General features: G+C 45.2%; 1 protein-coding gene across 5 annotated transcripts in view; it reads left to right on the top strand.

Annotated features, from left to right (window-relative positions):
* Nucleotides 1-21,912, top strand: part of LOC129851200 (semaphorin-3F-like) — a 126,488-nt gene that overhangs the window by 96,723 nt on the left and 7,853 nt on the right. For all 5 annotated transcript variants that reach the window (XM_055917574.1, XM_055917578.1, XM_055917577.1 and 2 more), the window contains 3 exons: nucleotides 2,773-2,912; nucleotides 4,137-4,251; nucleotides 20,357-20,426. In XM_055917574.1, coding sequence (XP_055773549.1) covers nucleotides 2,773-2,912; nucleotides 4,137-4,251; nucleotides 20,357-20,426 — 325 coding nt within the window. The remainder of the gene's footprint in view (nucleotides 1-2,772; nucleotides 2,913-4,136; nucleotides 4,252-20,356; nucleotides 20,427-21,912) is intronic.

The following is a 21,912-nucleotide window of genomic DNA, read 5'->3' as shown; positions in this document are numbered from 1 at the left end:
TCAGTGTGTTTGGGAAGTCAGTGTGTTTGGGAGATCAGTGTGTTTGGGAGATCAGTGTGTTTGGGAAGTCAGTGTGTTTGGGAAGTCAGTGTGTTTGGGAAGTCAGTGTGTTTGGGAAGTCAGTGTGTTTGGGAGATCAGTGTGTTTGGGAGATCAGTGTGTTTGGGAGATCAGTGTGTTTGGGAAGTCAGTGTGTTTGGGAGATCAGTGTGTTTGGGAAGTCAGTGTGTTTGGGAAGTCAGTGTGTTTGGGAAGTCAGTGTGTTTGGGAGATCAGTGTGTTTGGGAAGTCAGTGTGTTTGGGAAGTCAGTGTGTTTGGGAGATCAGTGTGTTTGGGAGGTCAGTGTGTTTGGGAAGTCAGTGTGTTTTGGAGGTCAGTGTGTTTGGGAGGAAAGTGTCACCATTGATTAGTAGGGCTGAGTCCACAGCAGGAGGTACTCCCCATCCCCACCTGAGTCCTGTTCATCAGTCCCAGGAGGTACTCCCCATCCCTACCTGAGTCCTGTTCATCAGTCCCAGAAGGTACTCCCCATCCCCACCTGAGTCCTGTTCATCAGTCCCAGGAGGTACTCCCCATCCCCACCTGAGTCCTGTTCATCAGTCCCAGGAGGTACTCCCCATCCCCACCTGAGTCCTGTTCATCAGTCCCAGGAGGTACTCCCCATCCCCACCCGAGTCCTGTTCATCAGTCCCAGGAGGTACTCCCCATCCCCACCTGAGTCCTGTTCATCAGTCCCAGGAGGTACTCCCCATCCCCACCTGAGTCCTGTACATCAGTCCCAGGAGGTACTCCCCATCCCCACCTGAGTCCTGTTCATCAGTCCCAGGGCCACACTAGGAGATCCTGATCCATCCTGCTTTCCCCATATGGGTTCATATATCCCACCCCCACATGAGTCTATGTACCTCCCCCCCACCCCACAACCCACATGGTCAACCCCCCATATAAGTCTACCGTCCCGTAGCACTCACCTCCGTTATCATGAAGTGCTTTGAGAGGCTAGTCAAAGGCCACATTACCTCCTCCCTCCCAGACACACTTGGCACTCTACAATTCACCTACCGCCCTGATTGATCCACAGACAAAACAAGTGTGCATTGCACTGCACACTCTCCTCACACACCTGGACAAAAGGAATGCATATGTGAAGATGCTATTCATAGACTTCAGCTCAGCCTTCAATACCATAGTGCCCTCTAAGCTCACCACAAAGCTCACGGCCCTGGAACTGAATTCCTCCCTATGCAATTTGGCCCTGGACTTCCTGATGGGCCGACACCAGGTGGTGAAGGTAAGCAACGTTACCTCCTCGACACTGATTATCTACACAGGGGCCCCACAAGTGTGCGTCCTCAGTCGCCTCCTGTACTCCCTATAAACCCACGACTGCATGGCCTCACACAGTTCCAACTCCATCATCAAGTTTTCTGATGACAGTAGTTGGCCTGATTACTAACAATGACCAGACGGCCTACAGGCAGGACGTAGGCACTCTGACGGCATGGTGCCAGGAGCCGATTGTGGACTTCAGGCGGAACCAGGCTGGGTACGCCCCCATCCTCATCAATGGGGAGACGGTCAGAAACTTCAAGTTCCTCAATGTGCACATCTCTGAGAAGCTGGAATGGTCAACCCACACGAAGAACGTTGTGAAGAAAGCACAACAGCGACTCTTCAAACTCAGGATGCTGAAGAAATTATTCCTGTCCTTGAGGGCCCTCACAGTGTTCTACAGGAGCACCATTGAGAGCATACTGTCGGGCTGCATCACAGCCTGGTATGGCAACTGCACCGCCGCGGACTGCAAGGTGCTACAGAGGGTGGTACACTCTGTCTAACGCACCATTGGGTACACTGCTTGCCCTACAGGACACCTACAACACCAGGTGTCGCAGGAAGGACAAGAAGATAATCAGGGACCTCAGCCACCCGAGCAATGTCCTGTTCTCCCCGCTTCTCAGACGCGGACCGTACAGGAGCATCAGGGCAATAACTTGAAGACTGGCCAATAGCTTCTACCCCCAGACCATCAGGCTGCTGAATAGCCAATAGGCAGCTACCTGCTCCCCCTGTCTCCATCCTGCACCCAGACTTCCTACCCTGCCCCACCCCCCCAATGGACATTTATCACTGTTACAATGTAAATATGTATATATTATTCTTTTTTATTACTGTTTTTTCATTCACTTCTCACTCCCCCCCCCTGCTGCTCCCCTTATGGGCATTCTTACCCTGCCCCCACCACCCAATGGTCATTTATCATTGCTACAATTGTAAATGTGTATATATTATTATTATCTTTATTTTTTCTCATTCACTTCTCTTTTATTATTTTTATTTTATTTTGACCTGCGCTGTTGGAGCCCGCAGCATAAGATTTTCACTGTACCCAGCAGTTCCAGCTGCATCTCTGCATGCCTGTGACTAATGAACTCATCTCTAACCTATTCTATGTACTCCCCCATCCCACCCCCCACATGGACTGCCCCCATATGGGTTGTGTCTGTTGCAGCAGGGAGGACAGGATCAGTTTGATTTGTCCAGCAGTGCCCTAATCAGTGAGCTATCATGAGAAGAGAGGTTGATGCCACATTGTGCTCATTCAGTGAGATTAATAAAACTGATTTGGAATGTAGTGACATGTGCTCAGCTTGAGGCCTCAACTGACTCTCACTAGCATCTGTCTCGTCTTCAACTATCTCTTACTTTCTCTCTCTCTATCTCTCACTCTTGCTCTCTCTTTCTTTCTCGATCTTTCTCTCTATTTTCAGATCCCATATTCATCAAGGCACACCTCATCCCAGACAGTGCTGAGAAGAATGACGACAAGCTGTACTTCTTCTTCCGGGAGAAGGCTTCAGAGATGGGCCAGAGTCCCATGGCCCAGTCCAGGATAGGCAGGATCTGTCTGGTAAGTGGCCACACAACCATATTATCTGCAAATGTTTTCTTACTGCAATTGTGAGGGTTTGTCTCGTATTGTGACCTCTGAGCCTGCAAACCCAGTACCCTGCCACTCCTGATAATGAGACATCCCCAGAGTAGAGGGGTCTCCTTGGAAAATCCCCTTAAACCATCTCTGCCCCCCACTTCCTCAACAGCCAACGAGGAGTCTAAGAAAACCAAACTAAAGGGAATGCTTGTTGTCCCCTGTGATATTCTGTTGGAGTGGGAGAGTTTGCCTTTGGCCTCCAGTATAAACACACATAACACTCTCAGGGTAATGTTGATCTAATGATGTACGTATCCAGTGGCTGCAGTGACTCAGAACGTTGTTTACCCTTAGAGGGGGTCAGAGGGTAACCCTGTGCTGTGTGCAAACCTTCCCCCTCTTGCTGCACGTCTCCTATGGGACCTTTGGGACGTTGGTCCTGTCTGTCTCTGGATCCTAAGCCACTGTCCTCAAATCTAATCAATCTATTTATAAAGCCCTTTTTACATCAGCAGATGTCACAAAGTGCTTATACAGAAACTCAGGCTAAAACCCCAAACAGCAAGCAATGCAGATGTAGAAGCACGGTGGCAAGGAAAACCTCCCTAAAAAGGCAGGAACCTAAGAAGAAACCTAGAGAGGAACCAGGTTGTGAGGGGTGGCCAGTCCTCTTCTGACTGTGCCAGATGGAGATTTTTAAGAGTACATGGCCATTAAGGACAGATTCTCTGACGCCCACTGGAAATAACACTACTGTCGTAGATACAGTGTACATACAATACATGGTAGAATGAGTTCACATGTTGATACAATTTAAGAGTACATCAAATGTTTGTGTAGGAGCCACAAAACAAAGGAATATTATAACCTTTGCATGATGTTCAGTAGCATATTACTCCAATATAAATTGTTGCATAAATAGCATTCTATGATCTTTCACTTGAACATTTCGTAATAAACACGTTTCGTAATGTTTTGCAAGGATTACTGGGCTGTGAATAGTTTTCACTGGGCATCACCAGGCCTCTGTAGGGGCAGGCGTCTGTCCACAACAGATGGGGTGGACAGACTGACCCACAGATCTGATGTTTTCACTCTCAACTTCTCTGTAAGCTAGTGTTGGCTGCTAGTTGTCTGTATCAAACAGCTGTTGGTTTGAATCTGTGGACCGGTCCACTTGTTGTGTTTGTCTCCCCCCTGCAGAATGATGACGGTGGACACTGCTGCTTGGTCAACAAGTGGAGCACTTTCCTGAAGGCCAGACTCATCTGCTCTGTGCCTGGGGTGGACGGCATAGAGACCCACTTCGATGAGCTCCGTAAGTAGGCATCATTTCCCAACAGTGGTATAGCCTAGTAGTTATGTTCTTAACGTAACTTCACCATTTTCCTCAAGCATTGTCCTACTCCTCTGTTCCCTTAACATAGTTTGCTCCACTCCAAAGGACCAACCATCAGTTCAGATATCTGTAGTCTTTCTGTAGTATCTCTGTAACATCTGAGTTCTTTTGAACCGTTCCAAACTGCACTAATGCATATTACGCACTGCAGAAAAACATTTAAAAAACAACACTGTCAACAGTTTAATTAAATATGTTTGGTTGTGAAAACATGTTACTATCAATGTTCCTGAATAGATTTCACTTGGTTTCGCAAACTAAGCACTGGGTAGCTGCAGGAACAGGATTGGAGAGCCCGTGGCATGCAGAGTTTGGGCGGAATAGAGTTAGAGGCTTTCTACTGCTACTATATTTATTTATCAGATGCTAATATTAAGCACATTGCTCCGCTGTAAAACCACAGTAGCCTACCTGGCATAATTGAAAAAGGAACCACATGAAAGCGCCGAATACAACAGGTGTAGACCTTACCGTGAAATGCTTACTTACAAGCCCTTAACCAACAATGCAGTTCAAGAAATAGAGTTAAGAAAAAATGTATAAAAATAGGTCCTGGATGGCAGGAAGCTTGGACCCAGTGATGCAGTAGTAGAGTGCATATGGATGACATCTTTTTACCCCGACCCTGTTCCTACCTATCTGATGATGGCCATTTTAAATCAAAACTCATTTCAAATATTAGTAAAGGCGAGATTCAATTGAAAATAGTCTGATGGATGAGAATGTTATCACTTAATGAGAGAACAGCCTGAGGCAAGAAAAAGAGCGCAAGTGTATTTTATTAGACTTTTTCAAATCATCAATATAGTTGCATTATGCCGCCCATGTATAGGATCTGTTTCAAATTATCACTTTTACACTCAACATAGCCACTTCACATGCGCACTCGCTCAGGAATGGGAAAAATATCCTTTCTATTTTATTCAAATAAGTTAAATTACAATGAACAAAAATATAAATGCAACATACAACAATTTCAAAGATTTTACTTAGTTACAGTTCATATAAGGAAATCAGTCAACTTAAATAATTAATTTAAAAATATATGTATATATACAGTTGAAGTCGGAAGTTATACACCTTAGCCAAATACATCTAAACTCAGTTTTTCACAATTCCTGACATTTAATCCTAGTAAAAATTCCCTGTCTTAGGTCAGTTAGGATCACCAGTTTATTTTAAGAATGTGAAATGTCAGAATAATAGTAGAAAGAATGATTTCTTTCAGCTTTTATTTCTTTCATCACATTCCCAGTGGGTCAGAAGTTTACATACACTCAATGAGTATTTGATAGCATTGCCTTTAAATTGTTTAACTTGGGTCAAACGTTTCGGGTAGTCTTCCACAAGCTTCCCACAATAAGTTGGGTGAATTTTGGCACATTCCTCCTGACAGAGCCGGTGTAACCGAGTCAGGTTTGTAGGCCTCCTTGCTCGCACATGCTTTTTCAGTTCTGCCCACAAGTTTTCTATAGGATTGAAGTCAGGGCTTTGTGATGGCCACTCCAATACCTTGACTTTGTTGTCCTTATGCCATTTTGCCACAACTTTGTAAGTATACTCCATTTGGAAGACCCATTTGCGACCAAGCTTTAACTTCGTGACTGATGTCTTGAGATGTTCCTTCAATATATCCACATAATTTTCTTACCTTATGATGCCATCTATTTTGTGAAGTGCACCAGTCCCTCCTGCTGCAAAGCACCCCCACAACATGATGCTGCCACCCCCGTGCTTCATGATTGGGATGGTGTTCTTCGGCTTGCAAGCATCCCCCTTTTTTCTCCAAACATAACAATGGTCATTATGGCCAAACACTCTATTTTTGTTTCATCAGACAAAAGGACATTTCTCCAAAAAGTACGATCTTTGTCCCCATGTGCAGTTGCAAACCGTAGTCTGGCTTTTTTATGGTGGTTTTGGAGCAGTGTTTTCTTCCTTGCTGAGCGCCTTTCAGGTTATGTCGATGTAGGACTCGTTTTACTATGGACATAGATACTTTTGTACCTGTTTCCTCCAGCATCTTCACAAGGTCCTTTGCTGTTGTTCTGGGATTGATTTGCACTTTTCGCACCAAAGTACGTTCATTTCTAGGAGACAGAGCGCATCTCCTTCCTGAGCGGTATGACGGCTGCATGGTCCCATGGTGTTTATACTTGCGTACGATTGTTTGTACAGATGAACGAGGTACCTTCAGGCGTTTGGAAATTGCTCCTAAGGATGAACCAGACTTATGGAGGTCTACATTTCTTTTCTGAGGTCTTGGCTGATTTCTTTTGATTTTCTCATAATGTCAATGTCACGCCCTGACCTTAGAGAGCTTTTTATGTCTCTATTTTGGTTTGGTATGGGTGTGATTTGGGTGAGCATTCTATGTTCATTTTTCTATGTGTTGTATTTCTTTGCTTTGGCCGGGTATGGTTCTCAATCAGGGACAGCTGTCTATCGTTGTCTCTGATTGGGAACCATACTTAGGTAGCATTTTCCCACCTGTGTTTTGTGGGAAGTTATTTTCTGTTTAGTGTTTTCTGCACCTGACAGGACTGTTTCGGTTTCGTTTATTCTCTTTGTTATTTTGTTCCAGTGTTCAGTTCAATAAAAGTCATGAACAGGAATTTTCCAAGCTGTTTAAAGGCACAGTCAACTTAGTGTATGTAAACTTCTTACCCACTGGAATTGTAATACAGTGAATTATAAGTGAAATAATCTGTCTGTAAACAATTGCTGGGAAAAATACTTGTATCATGCACAAAGTAGATATCCTATCCGACTTGCCAAAACTATAGTTTGTTAACAAGACATTTGTGGAGTGGTTGAAAAACAAATTTTAATGACTCCAACCTAAGTGTATGTAAACTTCCGACTTCAACTATATATACAGTACCAGTCAAAAGTTTGGACACACCTAGATTCTTCATGACAGCTTTGCACATCTTGATGACAGCTTTGCACTCAAGAGTATATAAACTTACTGTTTCCATCACAACTGTCTTGTTTTTAAAATGTATATATACAGTTAATTCGGAAAGTATTCAGACAGCTTGACTTTTTCAAAATGTTGTTACGTCACAGCCTTATTCTAAACATAATTAAATCGTTTTTTCCCCTCATCAAACTACACACAATACCCCATAATGACAAAGCAAAAACTGTTTTTTTGACATTTTAGAACATTTATTTTAAAAAATACACTGGAGTAACTGGAGCATCAGCATTTGTGGGTTCGATTACAGGCTCAAAATGGCCAGAAACAAATACATTTCTTCTGAAACTCGTCAGTCTATTCTTGATCTGAGAAGGCCAGCATCCCGGAGTCGCCTCTTCACTGTTGACATTGAGACTGGTTTTGCAGGTACTATTTAAAGAAGCTGCCAGTTGAGGACATGTGAGGTGTCTGTTTCTCAAACTAGACACTCTAATGTACTTGTCCTCTTGCTCAGTTATGCACCGGGCCTCCCAATACTCTTTCTATTCTGGTTAGAGCCCGTTTGTGCTGTTCTATGAGTGGAGTACTACACAGTGTTGTACGAGATCTTCAGTTTCAAGGCATTTTCACTCATGGAATAGCCTTCATTTCTCAGAACAAGAATAGACTGACGAGTTTCAGAAGAAAGTTCTTTGTGTCTGGCCATTTTGAGCCTGTAATCAAACCCAGAAGTGCTGATGCTCCAGATACTCAACTAGTCTAAAGAAGGACAGTTTAATTGCTTATTTTATCAGTACAACAGTTTTCAGCTGTGCTATCATAATTGCACAAGGGTGTTCTAATGATCAATTAGCCTTTTAAAATTATAAACTTGGATTATATAGCACAACGTGCCATTGGAACACAGGAGTAATGGTTGCCTCTGTACGCCTATGTAGATATTCCATGAAAAATTTGCTGTTTCCAGCTACAATAGTCATTTACAACATTAACAATGTCTACACTGTATTTATGATCAATGTTATTTTAATGGACAAAAAAATTGATTTTCTATCAAAAACAAGAACATTTCTAAGTGACCCCAAACTTTTATATGGTAGTGTATATCTGAAATATCACATTTACATAAATATTCAGACCCTTTACTTAGTACTTTGTTGAAGCACTTTGGCAGCGATTACAGCCTTGAGTCTTCTTGAGAATGACGCTACAAGCTTGGCACACCTGTATTTTGGGAGTTTATCCTATTCTTCTTTGCAGATCCTCTCAAGCTCTGTCAGGTTAGATGACAAGCGTCACTGCACAGCTATTTTCAGGTCTTTCCAGAGATGTTCGATTGGGTTCAAGTCCGGGCTCTGGCTGGGTGACTCCAGGACATTCCAAGACTTGTCCCGAAGCCATTCCTACATTGTTTTGACCGTGTGCTTAGGGTTGTTGTCCTGTTGGAAGGTGAACCTTTGCCCCAGTCTGAGGTCCTGAGCACTCTGGAGTATGTTTTCATCAAGGATCTCTCTGTACTTTGCTACATTCATCTTTCCCTCGATCCTGACTAGTCTCCCAGTCCCTGCTGCTGAAAAACTTACCCACAGCATGATGCTGCCACCACCATGCTTCACCATAGGGATGGTGCCATGTTTCCTCCAATGTGACGCTTAGCATTCAGGCCAAAGAGTTCAATCTTGGTTTCATCAGACCAGAGAATCTTGTTTCTCATGAGAGTTTTTAGGTGCCTTTTGGCAAACTCCAAGGGGGCTGTAATGTGTGGTTTTTGTTCTGACATGTGCTTTCAACTGTGGGACCTTATATAGACAGGTGTGTGCCTTTCCAAATCATGTCCAATCAATTGAATATACCACAGGTGGACTCCAATCAAGTTGTTGAAACATCTCAAAGATGATCAGTGGAAACAGGATGCAGCTGAGCTCAACTTAGAGTGTCATAGCAAATGGTCTGAATACTTAGTATGTAAATAACGTCTTTCTTTGTTTTATTTGTAATACATTTGCAAAAATGTCAAAAAATCTGTTTTTTGCTTTGTCATTATGGGGTATTGTGTGTTGATTGAAGAAGGGAAAAATATTGAATCCATTTTAGAATAAGGCTGTAACCTAAGAAAATGTGGAAAAGTTAAGGGGTTTGAATACTTTCTGAAAGCACTGTGTATATATATGGATTTTACATGACTTGGAATACAGATATGCATCTGTTGGTCACAGATATATTTAAAAAAAGGTGGGGTGTGTATCAGAAAACCAGTCAGTATCTGGTGTGTCCACCATTTGCCTCATACAGCGTTACACATCTCCTTTGCATAGAGTTGATCAGGCTGTTGATTTTGGACTGTGGAATGTTGTCCTACTCATCTTCAATGGCTGTGTGAAGTTGTTAGATATTGGCAGAAACTGGAACGCGCTGTCGTACACATCGATCCAGAGTATCCCAAACGTGCTCAATGGGTGACATGTCTGGTGAATATGAAGGCCATGGGAAAACTGTGACATTTTCAGCTTCCAGGAATTGTGTACAGATCCTTGTGACATGGGGCTGTGCATTATCATGCTGAAACATGAGGTGATGGTGGCGGATGAATGGCACGGCAATGGGCCTCTGGATCTCGTCATGGTATCTCTGTGCATTCAAATTGCCATCGCTAAAATGCATTTGTGTTTGTTGTCCGTAGCATATGTTCATAGCTTAAACCATAACCCCACTGCCACCATGGGGCACCCTGTTCACAACGTTGACATCAGCAAACTGCTCGCCCACACAACGCCATACAGGCCGTCTGCCATCTCCCTGGTACAGTTGAAACCAGGATTCATCCGTGGAGAGCACAATTCTCCAGCGTGCCAGTGGCCATCGAAGGTGAGTATTTGCCCACTGAAGTCGGTTACGACAACAACCTGCAGTCAGGTCAAGACCCTGGTGAGGACGACGAGCTTGCACATGAGATTCCCTTAGACGGTTTCTGACAGTTTGTGCAGAAATTCTTTGGTTGTGCAAACCCAGTTTTATCAGCTGTCCGGGTAGCTGGTCTCAGACGATCCCGTAAGGTGAAGAAGCCGGATGTGGAGGTCCTGGGCTGGCGTGGTTACACGTGGTCTGCGGTTGTGAGGCCGGTTGGACGTACTGCCAAATACTCTAAAACGACGTTGAAGGTGGCTTGTGGTAGAGAAATTAACATTAAATTCTCTGGCAACAGCTCTGGTGGACAGTCCTGCAGTCACCATGCCAATTGCACGCTCGCTCAAAACTTCAGACATCTGTGGCATTGTGTTGTGTGACAGAACTGCACGTTTTGAGTGTCCTTTTAATTGTACCCAGCACAAGGTGCACCTGTGTAATAATCATGCTGTTTAATCAGCTTCTTGATATGCCACACCTGTCAGGTGGATGGATTATCTTGGCAAAGGAGAAATGCTCACTAATAGGGATATAAACAAATTTGTGCACATTATTGCACATAGAACATTTTAGAGAAATAAGCTTTTTGTGCGTATGGAAGATTTCTGGGATCTTTCATTTCAGCTCATGAAACATGGGACCAACACTTTACATATTACTTTTCTATTTTTGTTCAGTATATATTCTTCTTACTATAAAATTATATAATATAAAATAATGGCATGGAATTTATTAACATATATTGTCCACTAAATGATCTAGATAATGGATTTATTGTGATGTTGTGTATATTAAATGGATTTATTAGACTTTTCTAAATGTTGATGTTCCCAAGACGTGCATCAGCGGCTTGTATGCTGGAGGCCTGGAGAAGCTGAACGTGTGCTTCTGATAGTTAACGGTCAATTACCATGAGACCGGCAGTCATTTGCTTGACATTTACCGCCTGACAAAATGTCGTGACCACCACAGCCCTAATTGAGAGCCTAGCTGACGGAGAGTGAAAGCATCAATGTGACGCCATGAGCCGGCTAATAGAAAACAAGAGTGTATATGTATCTGCTGACAGATTCCACATGCACCACCATAGCCAAGCACAGATTCCTAACAGACACTAACTCTTCCATTGTGTTTTCACTGAAATCAAATCAAATGTCATTGGTCACATACACATATTTAGCTGATGTTATTGCTGGTGTAGCGAATTGCCATCTCTTCAGCTCTGCTCTCTGGTATAGTTTTGGTTTAGGGCAAAAAGGAAATCAGCAAAGAGTTGATGACTGTTACAATGTTGTTTGATTAATTATTCTGCAAGGCACAGAATGTCCGTCTGTACTAATGGGTCTGTACACTTACTGTACTGTTCTGCACCTGTAAAGCAACACAGATGGGAATTCTGAGGAAGGTACTGCAGTGGTTAAGATATCGCTGTCCCACCCAGTTGTGGACATCAACATCACTCCTGTATGATAAGCAGATCTGGGATCAGGTTACCTCAATAAGACAACAGTGGAAGTGCTGAGAGTAGAGGTGTGTGTAGGTGTCTAGGGAGGACTGGTAATGAGGCGCAGGGCTTTAAGTTCTGTATCTGGATCAGCCAGGGGGGCGCCCTGCAGGGTTAGAGGGATCATCCCTGCCTGTCACTCACATCTCTCCTCTCACATGACTGATAGCTCACCATCTAAGGAAAACATCAGTGAAATGCACTGTGTTGAGGAAGTCTGACTCTGAGGAGGGTTGAGCACTCTCCTTGAAATGATCATGAAAACTAGTTATTAGTAGGCCATATTTCATTAGCGGTCCAATGCAATCACAATAACTGATGTGATTTTGTTTTATTGCAGGTCATTTGTTTTAACTGCTGCCATCAATCATTACTTGATTGTGTTTGTTATATATTAGGCCTGTAGCCTAGTGGAGGCTCATTTCAGCCGTAGGCTGAGGGCTGAACGACCAGTTGTTTTGATACAGCATGACTACCCAAACCACACACTTATGTTCAGCAGTACTCAACTCTTACTCAATGTCAATGTCTATTTTTCTTACTTCTCTCGTCTTCCGTCAATGTCACCGCCTTTTTAACAGTCCCTCCTGCAGGTCAATAGGTTTCCCTCAGTCTGAGAGCAGTCTGGGACACACTCAGTGATGTCATACTAGGCTTGTCACCGCTGAACGTACAGCTATCCATCACACGTCTGTCTAAGTGACGGACGTCTAAAGTCTCTATCATAAAGATGGAATCCACAGTAGGGGGAAACAGTGCCACTGGCCACCCCACAACCTTTTTTTTGCAGTACATATTGTGCTCTTCTATTGCACATGCAATGATGTCAGAGGGGGAAAACAGTGTTGGTTGTTTGCAGTAACGTCTTTGTTGTTGTAATATTGCAAACGGACGTGGCAGTTTCACCATTAAGGATTCCAGCTTAATGGTGGAGCCCAGAAGAGGCATCTGAGGGGGGCTGAGAGGCGGTGGTGAGAAGAGGGCTGAGAGGAGGTGGTGAGAGGAGGTGGTGAGAGGAAGGCTGAGAGGAGGGCTGAGAGGGGTGGTGAGAGGAGGGCTGAGAGGGGTGGTGAGAGGAGGGCTGAGAGGAGGGCTGAGAGGGGTGGTGAGAGGAGGGCTGAGAAGGGTGGTGAGAGAAGGGCTGAGAGAAGGGCTGAGAGGAGGGCTGAGAGGGGGGCTGAGAGGGGCATTCAAACAATTTAAGGAGCAAGAACAAATATAGTGATTCTAATGATAAGCCTAACCGTCTTCTGGTAGATGGAAAGGTTTTCCCAAAAACCTTCTCAATAAAATGTTAACTAGCTACAAAGTAGTCTATGTCTACCTGGCAGAATGATATCAGGATTATTTCCATCAATCCAGTGGCCATTTTATTTTGCTACTCCATTCTCATGTGCTACAGAAACACTGCTAACCAAACAACAGGGCTAGATGGTTGTACTACAGAAACACTGCTAACCAAACAACAGGGCTAGATGGTTGTACTACAGAAACACTGCTAACAAAACAACAGGGCTAGATGGTTGTACTACAGAAACACTGCTAACCAAACAACAGGGCTAGATGGTTGTACTACAGAAACACTGCTAACAAAACAACAGGGCTAGATGGTTGTACTACAGAAACACTGCTAACCAAACAACAGTGCTAGATGGTTGTACTACAGAAACACTGCTAACAAAACAACAGTGCTAGGTGGCTGTGCTAGTTGGTGTACTACAGAAACACTGCTAACAAAACAACAGGGCTAGATGGTTGTACTACAGAAACACTGCTAACAAAACAACAGTGCTAGTTGGTTGTACTACAGAAACACTGCTAACCAATCAACAGGGCTAGGTGGCTGTACTACAGAAACACTGCTAACCAAACAACAGTGCTAGTTGGTTGTACTACAGAAACACTGCTAACCAAACAACAGGGCTAGACGGCTGTACTACAGACACACTGCTAACAAAACAACAGTACTAGGTGGTTGTACTACAGAAACATTGCTAACAAAACAACAGGGCTAGTTGGTTGTACTACAGAAACACTGCTAACAAAACAACAGGGCTAGATGGTTGTACTACAGAAACACTGCTAACAAAACAACAGGGCTAGTTGGTGTACTACAGAAACACTGCTAACAAAACAACAGTACTAGATGGTTGTACTACAGAAACACTGCTAACAAAACAACAGGGCTATGTGGTTGTACTACAGAAACACTGCTAACCAAACAACAGGGCTAGATGGTTGTACTACAGAAACACTGCTAACCAAACAAAAGGGCTAGGTGGCTGTACTACAGAAACACTGCTAACCAAACAACAGTGCTAGGTGGCTGTGCTAGTTGGTGTACTACAGAAACACTGCTAACAAAACAACAGGGCTAGTTGGTGTACTACAGAAACACTGCTAACAAAACAACAGGGCTATGTGGTTGTACTACAGAAACACTGCTAACCAAACAACAGGGCTAGATGGTTGTACTACAGAAACACTGCTAACCAAACAACAGGGCTAGGTGGCTGTACTACAGAAACACTGCTAACCAATCAACAGGGCTAGATGGTTGTACTACAGAAACACTGCTAACCAAACAGCGGTGCTAGGTGGCTGTACTACAGAAACACTGCTAACCAAACAACAGTGCTTAGATTTTTCCCAGACCTCAAAAGCGGTCTCCTGATGTGATTTGGGCCTTTTTATGGACTTTGAACATCCATTTTTGTAGTTTTTTTATTTAAAAAGTGTCACTGAGAGTAAAAACCTGAAAAAAATTGGGAAAATCTGAATCCTGTGAATTTCTGACTCAGTTGACAGCCTCATTTATCTGTTTCAATAGTAGGCTTATTATTAGTTTACTTGTACAGCTTGGTTTGGCCTGAATGTGAATAACCAGTATGGGATTGATCAGTTTAGGTCATTCAGAGTGTATGTCACTGTTTCTCCGAATTTCTCACACAGGGCGCCTTTCCTTCGCCTGGCGAGCCGTTTGGGAATTTTTGGGCAAAATTAGAGTATACCCGCTTCTCCAGGCACCACTACACCACTAGAGTCAGATGTTGAGGATGTCTTGGTTCGAAAAGGAGAAATGATCCAAGTCTTCTTGTCTTCCAGGCCAGCATAGGAGCTATGTACAGTAGAGTCTGGAGACAGAGAGGCATGGGGGAAAGAAAGAAAGAAAGAAAGAAAGAAAGAAAGAAAGAAAGAAAGAAAGAAAGAAAGAAAGAAAGAAAGAAAGAAAGAGAGTTGGCAGGATTCCAGGAGGAATAACGTGTCTGTCAGAAAAAATGAAAATGAATGTGTGGGTAATTGGGATTTTTATTGCCATTTCAAAAGTGTGATGGGGAAAGGACCATTTGGTTTCTGGTTCATTTCATAGTTATTTAAGGTATTACAAGCGCAGAGCCCCAGAAGCCAACTCTTTTCCTTCCAGTCTAAGGTTTTTTACCGTCCACCATTATTTTTCTCATAGTTTCTCATAGTCATCATTCTTGAGCAATGTGACTTCATTTTGACTACATGTTTTTCTGTGTCACAAAGGGAGCCATGTGGTTTTTATTTGTGTTTGCTTTTGTAATGCTTTGCAGTCGAACGGGTCCCCAGGGTAGAGACCATATACTTTTTAAGTGCTGTGCAGTCAGATGGGTCTGAAGGGTAGAGACCATACACCATTTTTGGTAATGCATTCATTACAGTCATCAGACAGACAGACAGACCCTATGTCTCTCTGTTTACCCACCATGACTATTCAGAAGAGGCTTTTGTGAATGCACATTGTCACATTTATCTACTGTAACATATAAAACTTGTCTCAACCCAATTTTCAATTGAAGATTTATTTTTCTCAAAACGCTGTATGCACCAATTTTCACATTTGCGTTGTTTCATCAGAAACTATTATTTCTCTGAGAGTGAGGCGGATATGTAGCATTTTGTTAAAAAAACTAAACAGGATTAGTGATTTTAAACAAATACATGTCTGTCATTGAACATGCCATGATTAGATAGTGAAAAAACATACCAATCTCTTTCATAATTTATTTTAACAATAAAAGCTAATTTACCAATATTTCTGAAAATTGATATATAGTGTTTTGGAATGAAACTCCAACTATTGAAGTACATTATGCTGCATTAGTTTTCTTCATGATATAAATGGTAATTGTATAATCAGCATAAGGCAAAATTCAAGGTACGGTATGGTTATTGGTTATCTATAATAAAACTATACATGCACAATGACAAAAATGAAAATACACAAAATAGCACAATTTCTCTCATAGTTATGATATTTTGTCATCCTCATTCTCTAGCATTAACAGAGCATTATTTTTGCAGGCACACTGCTGACTTTAGAAACTCCTCAAGGAGTCTTAGTCTGCTCTGACACATCAAAAAAAAAGTCCAGAATAAAATACAATTATGCAACTTGTTCCACATTTGATTGAAGTTCTCCGTCTCCAGCCAGGAGGGATGTCAAACTGGTGTCAGATGTATTTTGAATGTCTCTCCTGTTAGCCAACAGTTAATTCCCGTTCTTGTTTGCGGCCATTACCTGTCATTCTCATATCCTGGCAATAAAACAAATATTTTTACACACTCATTTACATTTAAGTCATTTAGCAGACGCTCTTATCCAGAGCGACTTACAAATTGGTGCATTCACCTTATGACATCCAGTGGAACAGCCACTTTACAATAGTGCATCTAAATCTTTTAAGGGGGGGGGGGGGGGGCAGAAGGATTGCTTTATCCTAGGTATTCCTTGAAGAGGTGGGGTTTCAGGTGTCTCCGGAAGGTGGTGATTGACTCCGCTGTCCTGGCGTCGTGAGGGAGTTTGTTCCACCATTGGGGTGCCAGAGCAGCGAACAGTTTTGACTGGGCTGAGCGGGAACTGTACTTCCTCAGTGGTAGGGAGGCGAGCAGGCCAGAGGTGGATGAACGCAGTGCCCTTGTTTGGGTGTAGGGCCTGATCAGAGCCTGAAGGTACTGAGGTGCCGTTCCCCTCACAGCTCCGTAGGCAAGCACCATGGTCTTGTAGCGGATGCGAGCTTCAACTGGAAGCCAGTGGAGAGAGTGGAGGAGCGGGGTGACGTGAGAGAACTTGGGAAGGTTGAACACCAGACGGGCTGCGGCGTTCTGGATGAGTTGTAGGGGTTTGATGGCACAGGCAGGGAGCCCAGCCAACAGCGAGTTGCAGTAATCCAGACGGGAGATGACAAGTGCCTGGATTAGGACCTGCGCCGCTTCCTGTGTGAGGCAGGGTCGTACTCTGCGGATGTTGTAGAGCATGAACCTACAGGAACGGGCCACCGCCTTGATGTTAGTTGAGAACGACAGGGTGTTGTCCAGGATCACGCCAAGGTTCTTAGCGCTCTGGGAGGAGGACACAATGGAGTTGTCAACCGTGATGGCAAGATCATGGAACGGGCAGTCCTTCCCCGGGAGGAAGAGCAGCTCCGTCTTGCCGAGGTTCAGCTTGAGGTGGTGATCCGTCATCCACACTGATATGTCTGCCAGACATGCAGAGATGCGATTCGCCACCTGGTCATCAGAAGGGGGAAAGGAGAAGATTAATTGTGTGTCGTCTGCATAGCAATGATAGGAGAGACCATGTGAGGTTATGACAGAGCCAAGTGACTTGGTGTATAGCGAGAATAGGAGAGGGCCTAGAACAGAGCCCTGGGGGACACCAGTGGTGAGAGCGCGTGGTGAGGAGACAGATTCTCGCCACGCCACCTGGTAGGAGCGACCTGTCAGGTAGGACGCAATCCAAGCGTGGGCCGCGCCGGAGATGCCCAACTCGGAGAGGGTGGAGAGGAGGATCTGATGGTTCACAGTATCGAAGGCAGCTGATAGGTCTAGAAGGATGAGAGCAGAGGAGAGAGAGTTAGCTTTAGCAGTGCGGAGCGCCTCCGTGATACAGAGAAGAGCAGTCTCAGTTGAGTGACTAGTCTTGAAACCTGACTGATTTGGATCAAGAAGGTCATTCTGAGAGAGATAGCAGGAGAGCTGGCCAAGGACGGCACGTTCAAGAGTTTTGGAGAGAAAAGAAAGAAGGGATACTGGTCTGTAGTTGTTGACATCGGAGGGATCGAGTGTAGGTTTTTTCAGAAGGGGTGCAACTCTCGCTCTCTTGAAGACGGAAGGGACGTAGCCAGCGGTCAAGGATGAGTTGATGAGCGAGGTGAGGTAAGGGAGAAGGTCTCCGGAAATGGTCTGGAGAAGAGAGGAGGGGATAGGGTCAAGCGGGCAGGTTGTTGGGCGGCCGGCCGTCACAAGACGCGAGATTTCATCTGGAGAGAGAGGGGAGAAAGAGGTCAAAGCACAGGGTAGGGCAGTGTGAGCAGAACCAGCGGTGTCGTTTGACTTAGCAAACGAGGATCGGATGTCGTCGACCTTCTTTTCAAAATGGTTGACGAAGTCGTCTGCAGAGAGGGAGGAGGGGGGGGGGGGGGGGGAGGATTCAGGAGGGAGGAGAAGGTGGCAAAGAGCTTCCTAGGGTTAGAGGCAGATGCTTGGAATTTAGAGTGGTAGAAAGTGGCTTTAGCAGCAGAGACAGAAGAGGAAAATGTAGAGAGGAGGGAGTGAAAGGATGCCAGGTCCGCAGGGAGGCGAGTTTTCCTCCATTTCCGCTCGGCTGCCCGGAGCCCTGTTCTGTGAGCTCGCAATGAGTCGTCGAGCCACGGAGCGGGAGGGGAGGACCGAGCCGGCCTGGAGGATAGGGGACATAGAGAGTCAAAGGATGCAGAAAGGGAGGAGAGGAGGGTTGAGGAGGCAGAATCAGGAGATAGGTTGGAGAAGGTTTGGGCAGAGGGAAGAGATGATAGGATGGAAGAGGAGAGAGTAGCGGGGGAGAGAGAGCGAAGGTTGGGACGGCGCGATACCATCCGAGTAGGGGCAGTGTGGGAAGTGTTGGATGAGAGCGAGAGGGAAAAGGATACAAGGTAGTGGTCGGAGACTTGGAGGGGAGTTGCAATGAGGTTAGTGGAAGAACAGCATCTAGTAAAGATGAGGTCAAGCGTATTGCCTGCCTTGTGAGTAGGGGGGGAAGGTGAGAGGGTGAGGTCAAAAGAGGAGAGGAGTGGAAAGAAGGAGGCAGAGAGGAATGAGTCAAAGGTAGACATGGGGAGGTTAAAGTCACCCAGAACTGTGAGAGGTGAGCCGTCCTCAGGAAAGGAGCTTATCAAGGCATCAAGCTCATTGATGAACTCTCCAAGGGAACCTGGAGGGCGATAAATGATAAGGATGTTAAGCTTGAAAGGGCTGGTAACTGTGACAGCATGGAATTCAAAGGAGGCGATAGACAGATGGGTAAGGGGAGAAAGAGAGAATGACCACTTGGGAGAGATGAGGATCCCGGTGCCACCACCCCGCTGACCAGAAGCTCTCGGGGTGTGCGAGAACACGTGGGCAGACGAAGAGAGAGCAGTAGGAGTAGCAGTGTTATCTGTGGTGAGCCATGTTTCCGTCAGTGCCAAGAAGTCGAGGGACTGGAGGGACGCATAGGCTGAGATGAGCTCTGCCTTGTTGGCCGCGGATCGGCAGTTCCAGAGGCTACCGGAGACCTGGAACACTCATGAATGTCAAAGAAACTCAGTTGCAGTTACAGCTTTTCTAAGAGGCCAAGAATCTCTCTTTACAAAAATAAGGAGTGGTGGGTCAAAGCGGATTTGTTTATTCTTTGGGCAAACAATCTTAATGCATGATAAACTCAAAATAACGTTTTATTATACGACTTTACTCTTAATCCAGTGAGATTTGGTGAGTGTGTGCATGGAGAGAGCTGCTGTTTTGTTATTTGAGGGTTTTTACATTTCAACTTGATATTTGCTGAGAGATTTATCTGAAAGGGTAGAGTCAGGGTGTGGAGCTGCTTTATATATACGAGGCTCGATATCTACTAACGTCTGGCTTCATAAACGCCCATGACAGTGGTCCAGAGTTATACATGAAGAGTATAATGTTTCATGCATCATCTAATCATTAGACATTCATAGTTATTGACCTTTCCAATGACTTGTGGCTGTGGGCTTAGACGTACAATCTACTCTCCCTGTCCCCCTCACTTTTCTGTCAATGGAAAACCGTTACCCAGGAATTGGGTTTCCAACAAGGGGCTGAAGTGTTATACTTCTCAGTTGAGGTAGTCGACTCTAAATTGATTTACATTTTCCCCTTTATTGTTTTTCCTTTCACTTTTAACTCATTAAACCACTGGAGGATACAGGGTCCAGTTTCCTCAGCTCTGACAATCATGGGCTGCATATGGCTCCCGTTAAAGCCTTGTTACACCACAGATCTCTATTTTTGTACCTTCCCCCTCTGAGACGCAGGAATCAGTGTCTGCTCTGGAAGGGTTCTGATTCAGGACCCCATAATGGCCGGAAATGCTGCTAACAAACCTAACCACCGCTATGCTGTCCAATCCAAAAGGTCTTCTCCTTGAACCCGCCTCCTGTCCTGTGTCAATACCGGAAGTAGAAACTGTCCGTACGTCACGCTTTGAATTAGCTCTGGCTGCTCAGGAATCCCGGTTGGAATAATAGATCCCCCGCTTAACAGACACCATCCTTCCATGTTTATCTCAGATTAACTGTGTTTTACCAGAGTCCTTCATACTGCTATAGTATTGTGATTGTGAAAGAATGTTTTCACTACCACTTTTAGTAATATGTAATTATCTTTTTGTCTAACAGGGGACGTGTACATCCAGCCAACTCAAGACACAAAGAATCCTGTCATCTACGGAGTGTTCTCAGTTTCAGGGTGAGCCACTGATTGACTGTGTTATTTGTCTCCGTTAATTCAATCACATCATTACCACAAGTATCTGTCTCATTGAAGAACAATACAGCCCCTTTCAGCTTTCACTCAATCAGATCTCCTCAGCAGACCTGTAGAAAATATGAAGTCAGTGGTTCAGATGTTCGGTTTCCGTCCGTGGTTTCCCGTCTCCCATCCATATTCATTCTGCCCGAAGGCACCTGTGTAACACGCTCTGTTATTGAAACAGCCTATTCCACACAGTCTGCTCTGCACACTACAAAGGCAGAGGAGGAAGTCAGTCCGTAGCACAGAGGGGAAGGGGTCTCCAGTGAGAGACTTAACCTGTGTTCCCACATGGCTGGGCTTTGATAACAAGCCATCAGTCAGCACAGCATTAGGATTCAAGGAAACGGCTCGCAGCTCCTGCCCCCATATATGCAACAGTAGATTTTGTGTGGAGGATACACACACAGAGAGTTCGCTCTCACACTCACACACCCAGTCATAATAAATATGCTGGTATGTGTGTCTGTGAGAGAAGTGCTCTGTAATTGTTTCCCCGTCTCACCCAAGGCATTCATGCTAACTCGCCACAGTCATCATCCCCCTTGAAGCCCAATTGATTAAAACTACTGTAGTGCTAATGCTAGGCCCCTCGACAGAATGTACTAATATAGTAATATACTGTACACCCAGCACACCACAGGAAAGCACACCCAACTACACCCAACTACTGCACACCACACCCCTCCACCACACCACACCCCACCACAGCGCACCCCACCTACCACAGCACAACCCACCACACCACACCCCACCCCACCGCAGCCCACTCCACCACACACCACAGCACACCCCACCTACCACAGCACACCCCACCACAGTACACCCTACCACAGCACATCACACCACAGCACACCCCACCCACAACACAGCACACCCCACCACATGAAAGCACGGCACACCACTCCACCACACACCACAGCACACCCCACCACACCACAGCACACCCCACCACAGTACACCCTACCACAGCACACCCCACCACAGTACACCCTACCACAGCACATCACACCACAGCACACCCCATCCACCCCAGCCCACAGCACATCACACCACAGCACACCCCACCTACCACAGCACACCCCACCACAGTACACCCTACCACAGCACATCACACCACAGCACACCCCACCCACCCCAGCCCACAACACAGCACACCCCACCACATGAAAGCAAAGCACATCACACCACAGCACACCCCACCCACCCCAGCCCACAACACAGCACACCCCACCACAACACCACAGCGCACCCCACCACAACACAGCACACCCCACCACAGTACACCCCACAACACCACAGCACACCCCACCACAGCACAGCACATCCCACTACATCCCACCACAGCACACCCCACCACAGCACACCCTACCACACAGCAGCACACCCCACCCCACCACAGCACACCCCACCACAGCACACC

This window comes from Salvelinus fontinalis, chromosome 3, assembly GCF_029448725.1.
Source record: "Salvelinus fontinalis isolate EN_2023a chromosome 3, ASM2944872v1, whole genome shotgun sequence".
Taxonomy (NCBI): domain Eukaryota; kingdom Metazoa; phylum Chordata; class Actinopteri; order Salmoniformes; family Salmonidae; genus Salvelinus; species Salvelinus fontinalis.
Note: the sequence above shows the minus strand (reverse complement) of the source record. Positions and strands in the feature narration are given on the sequence as shown.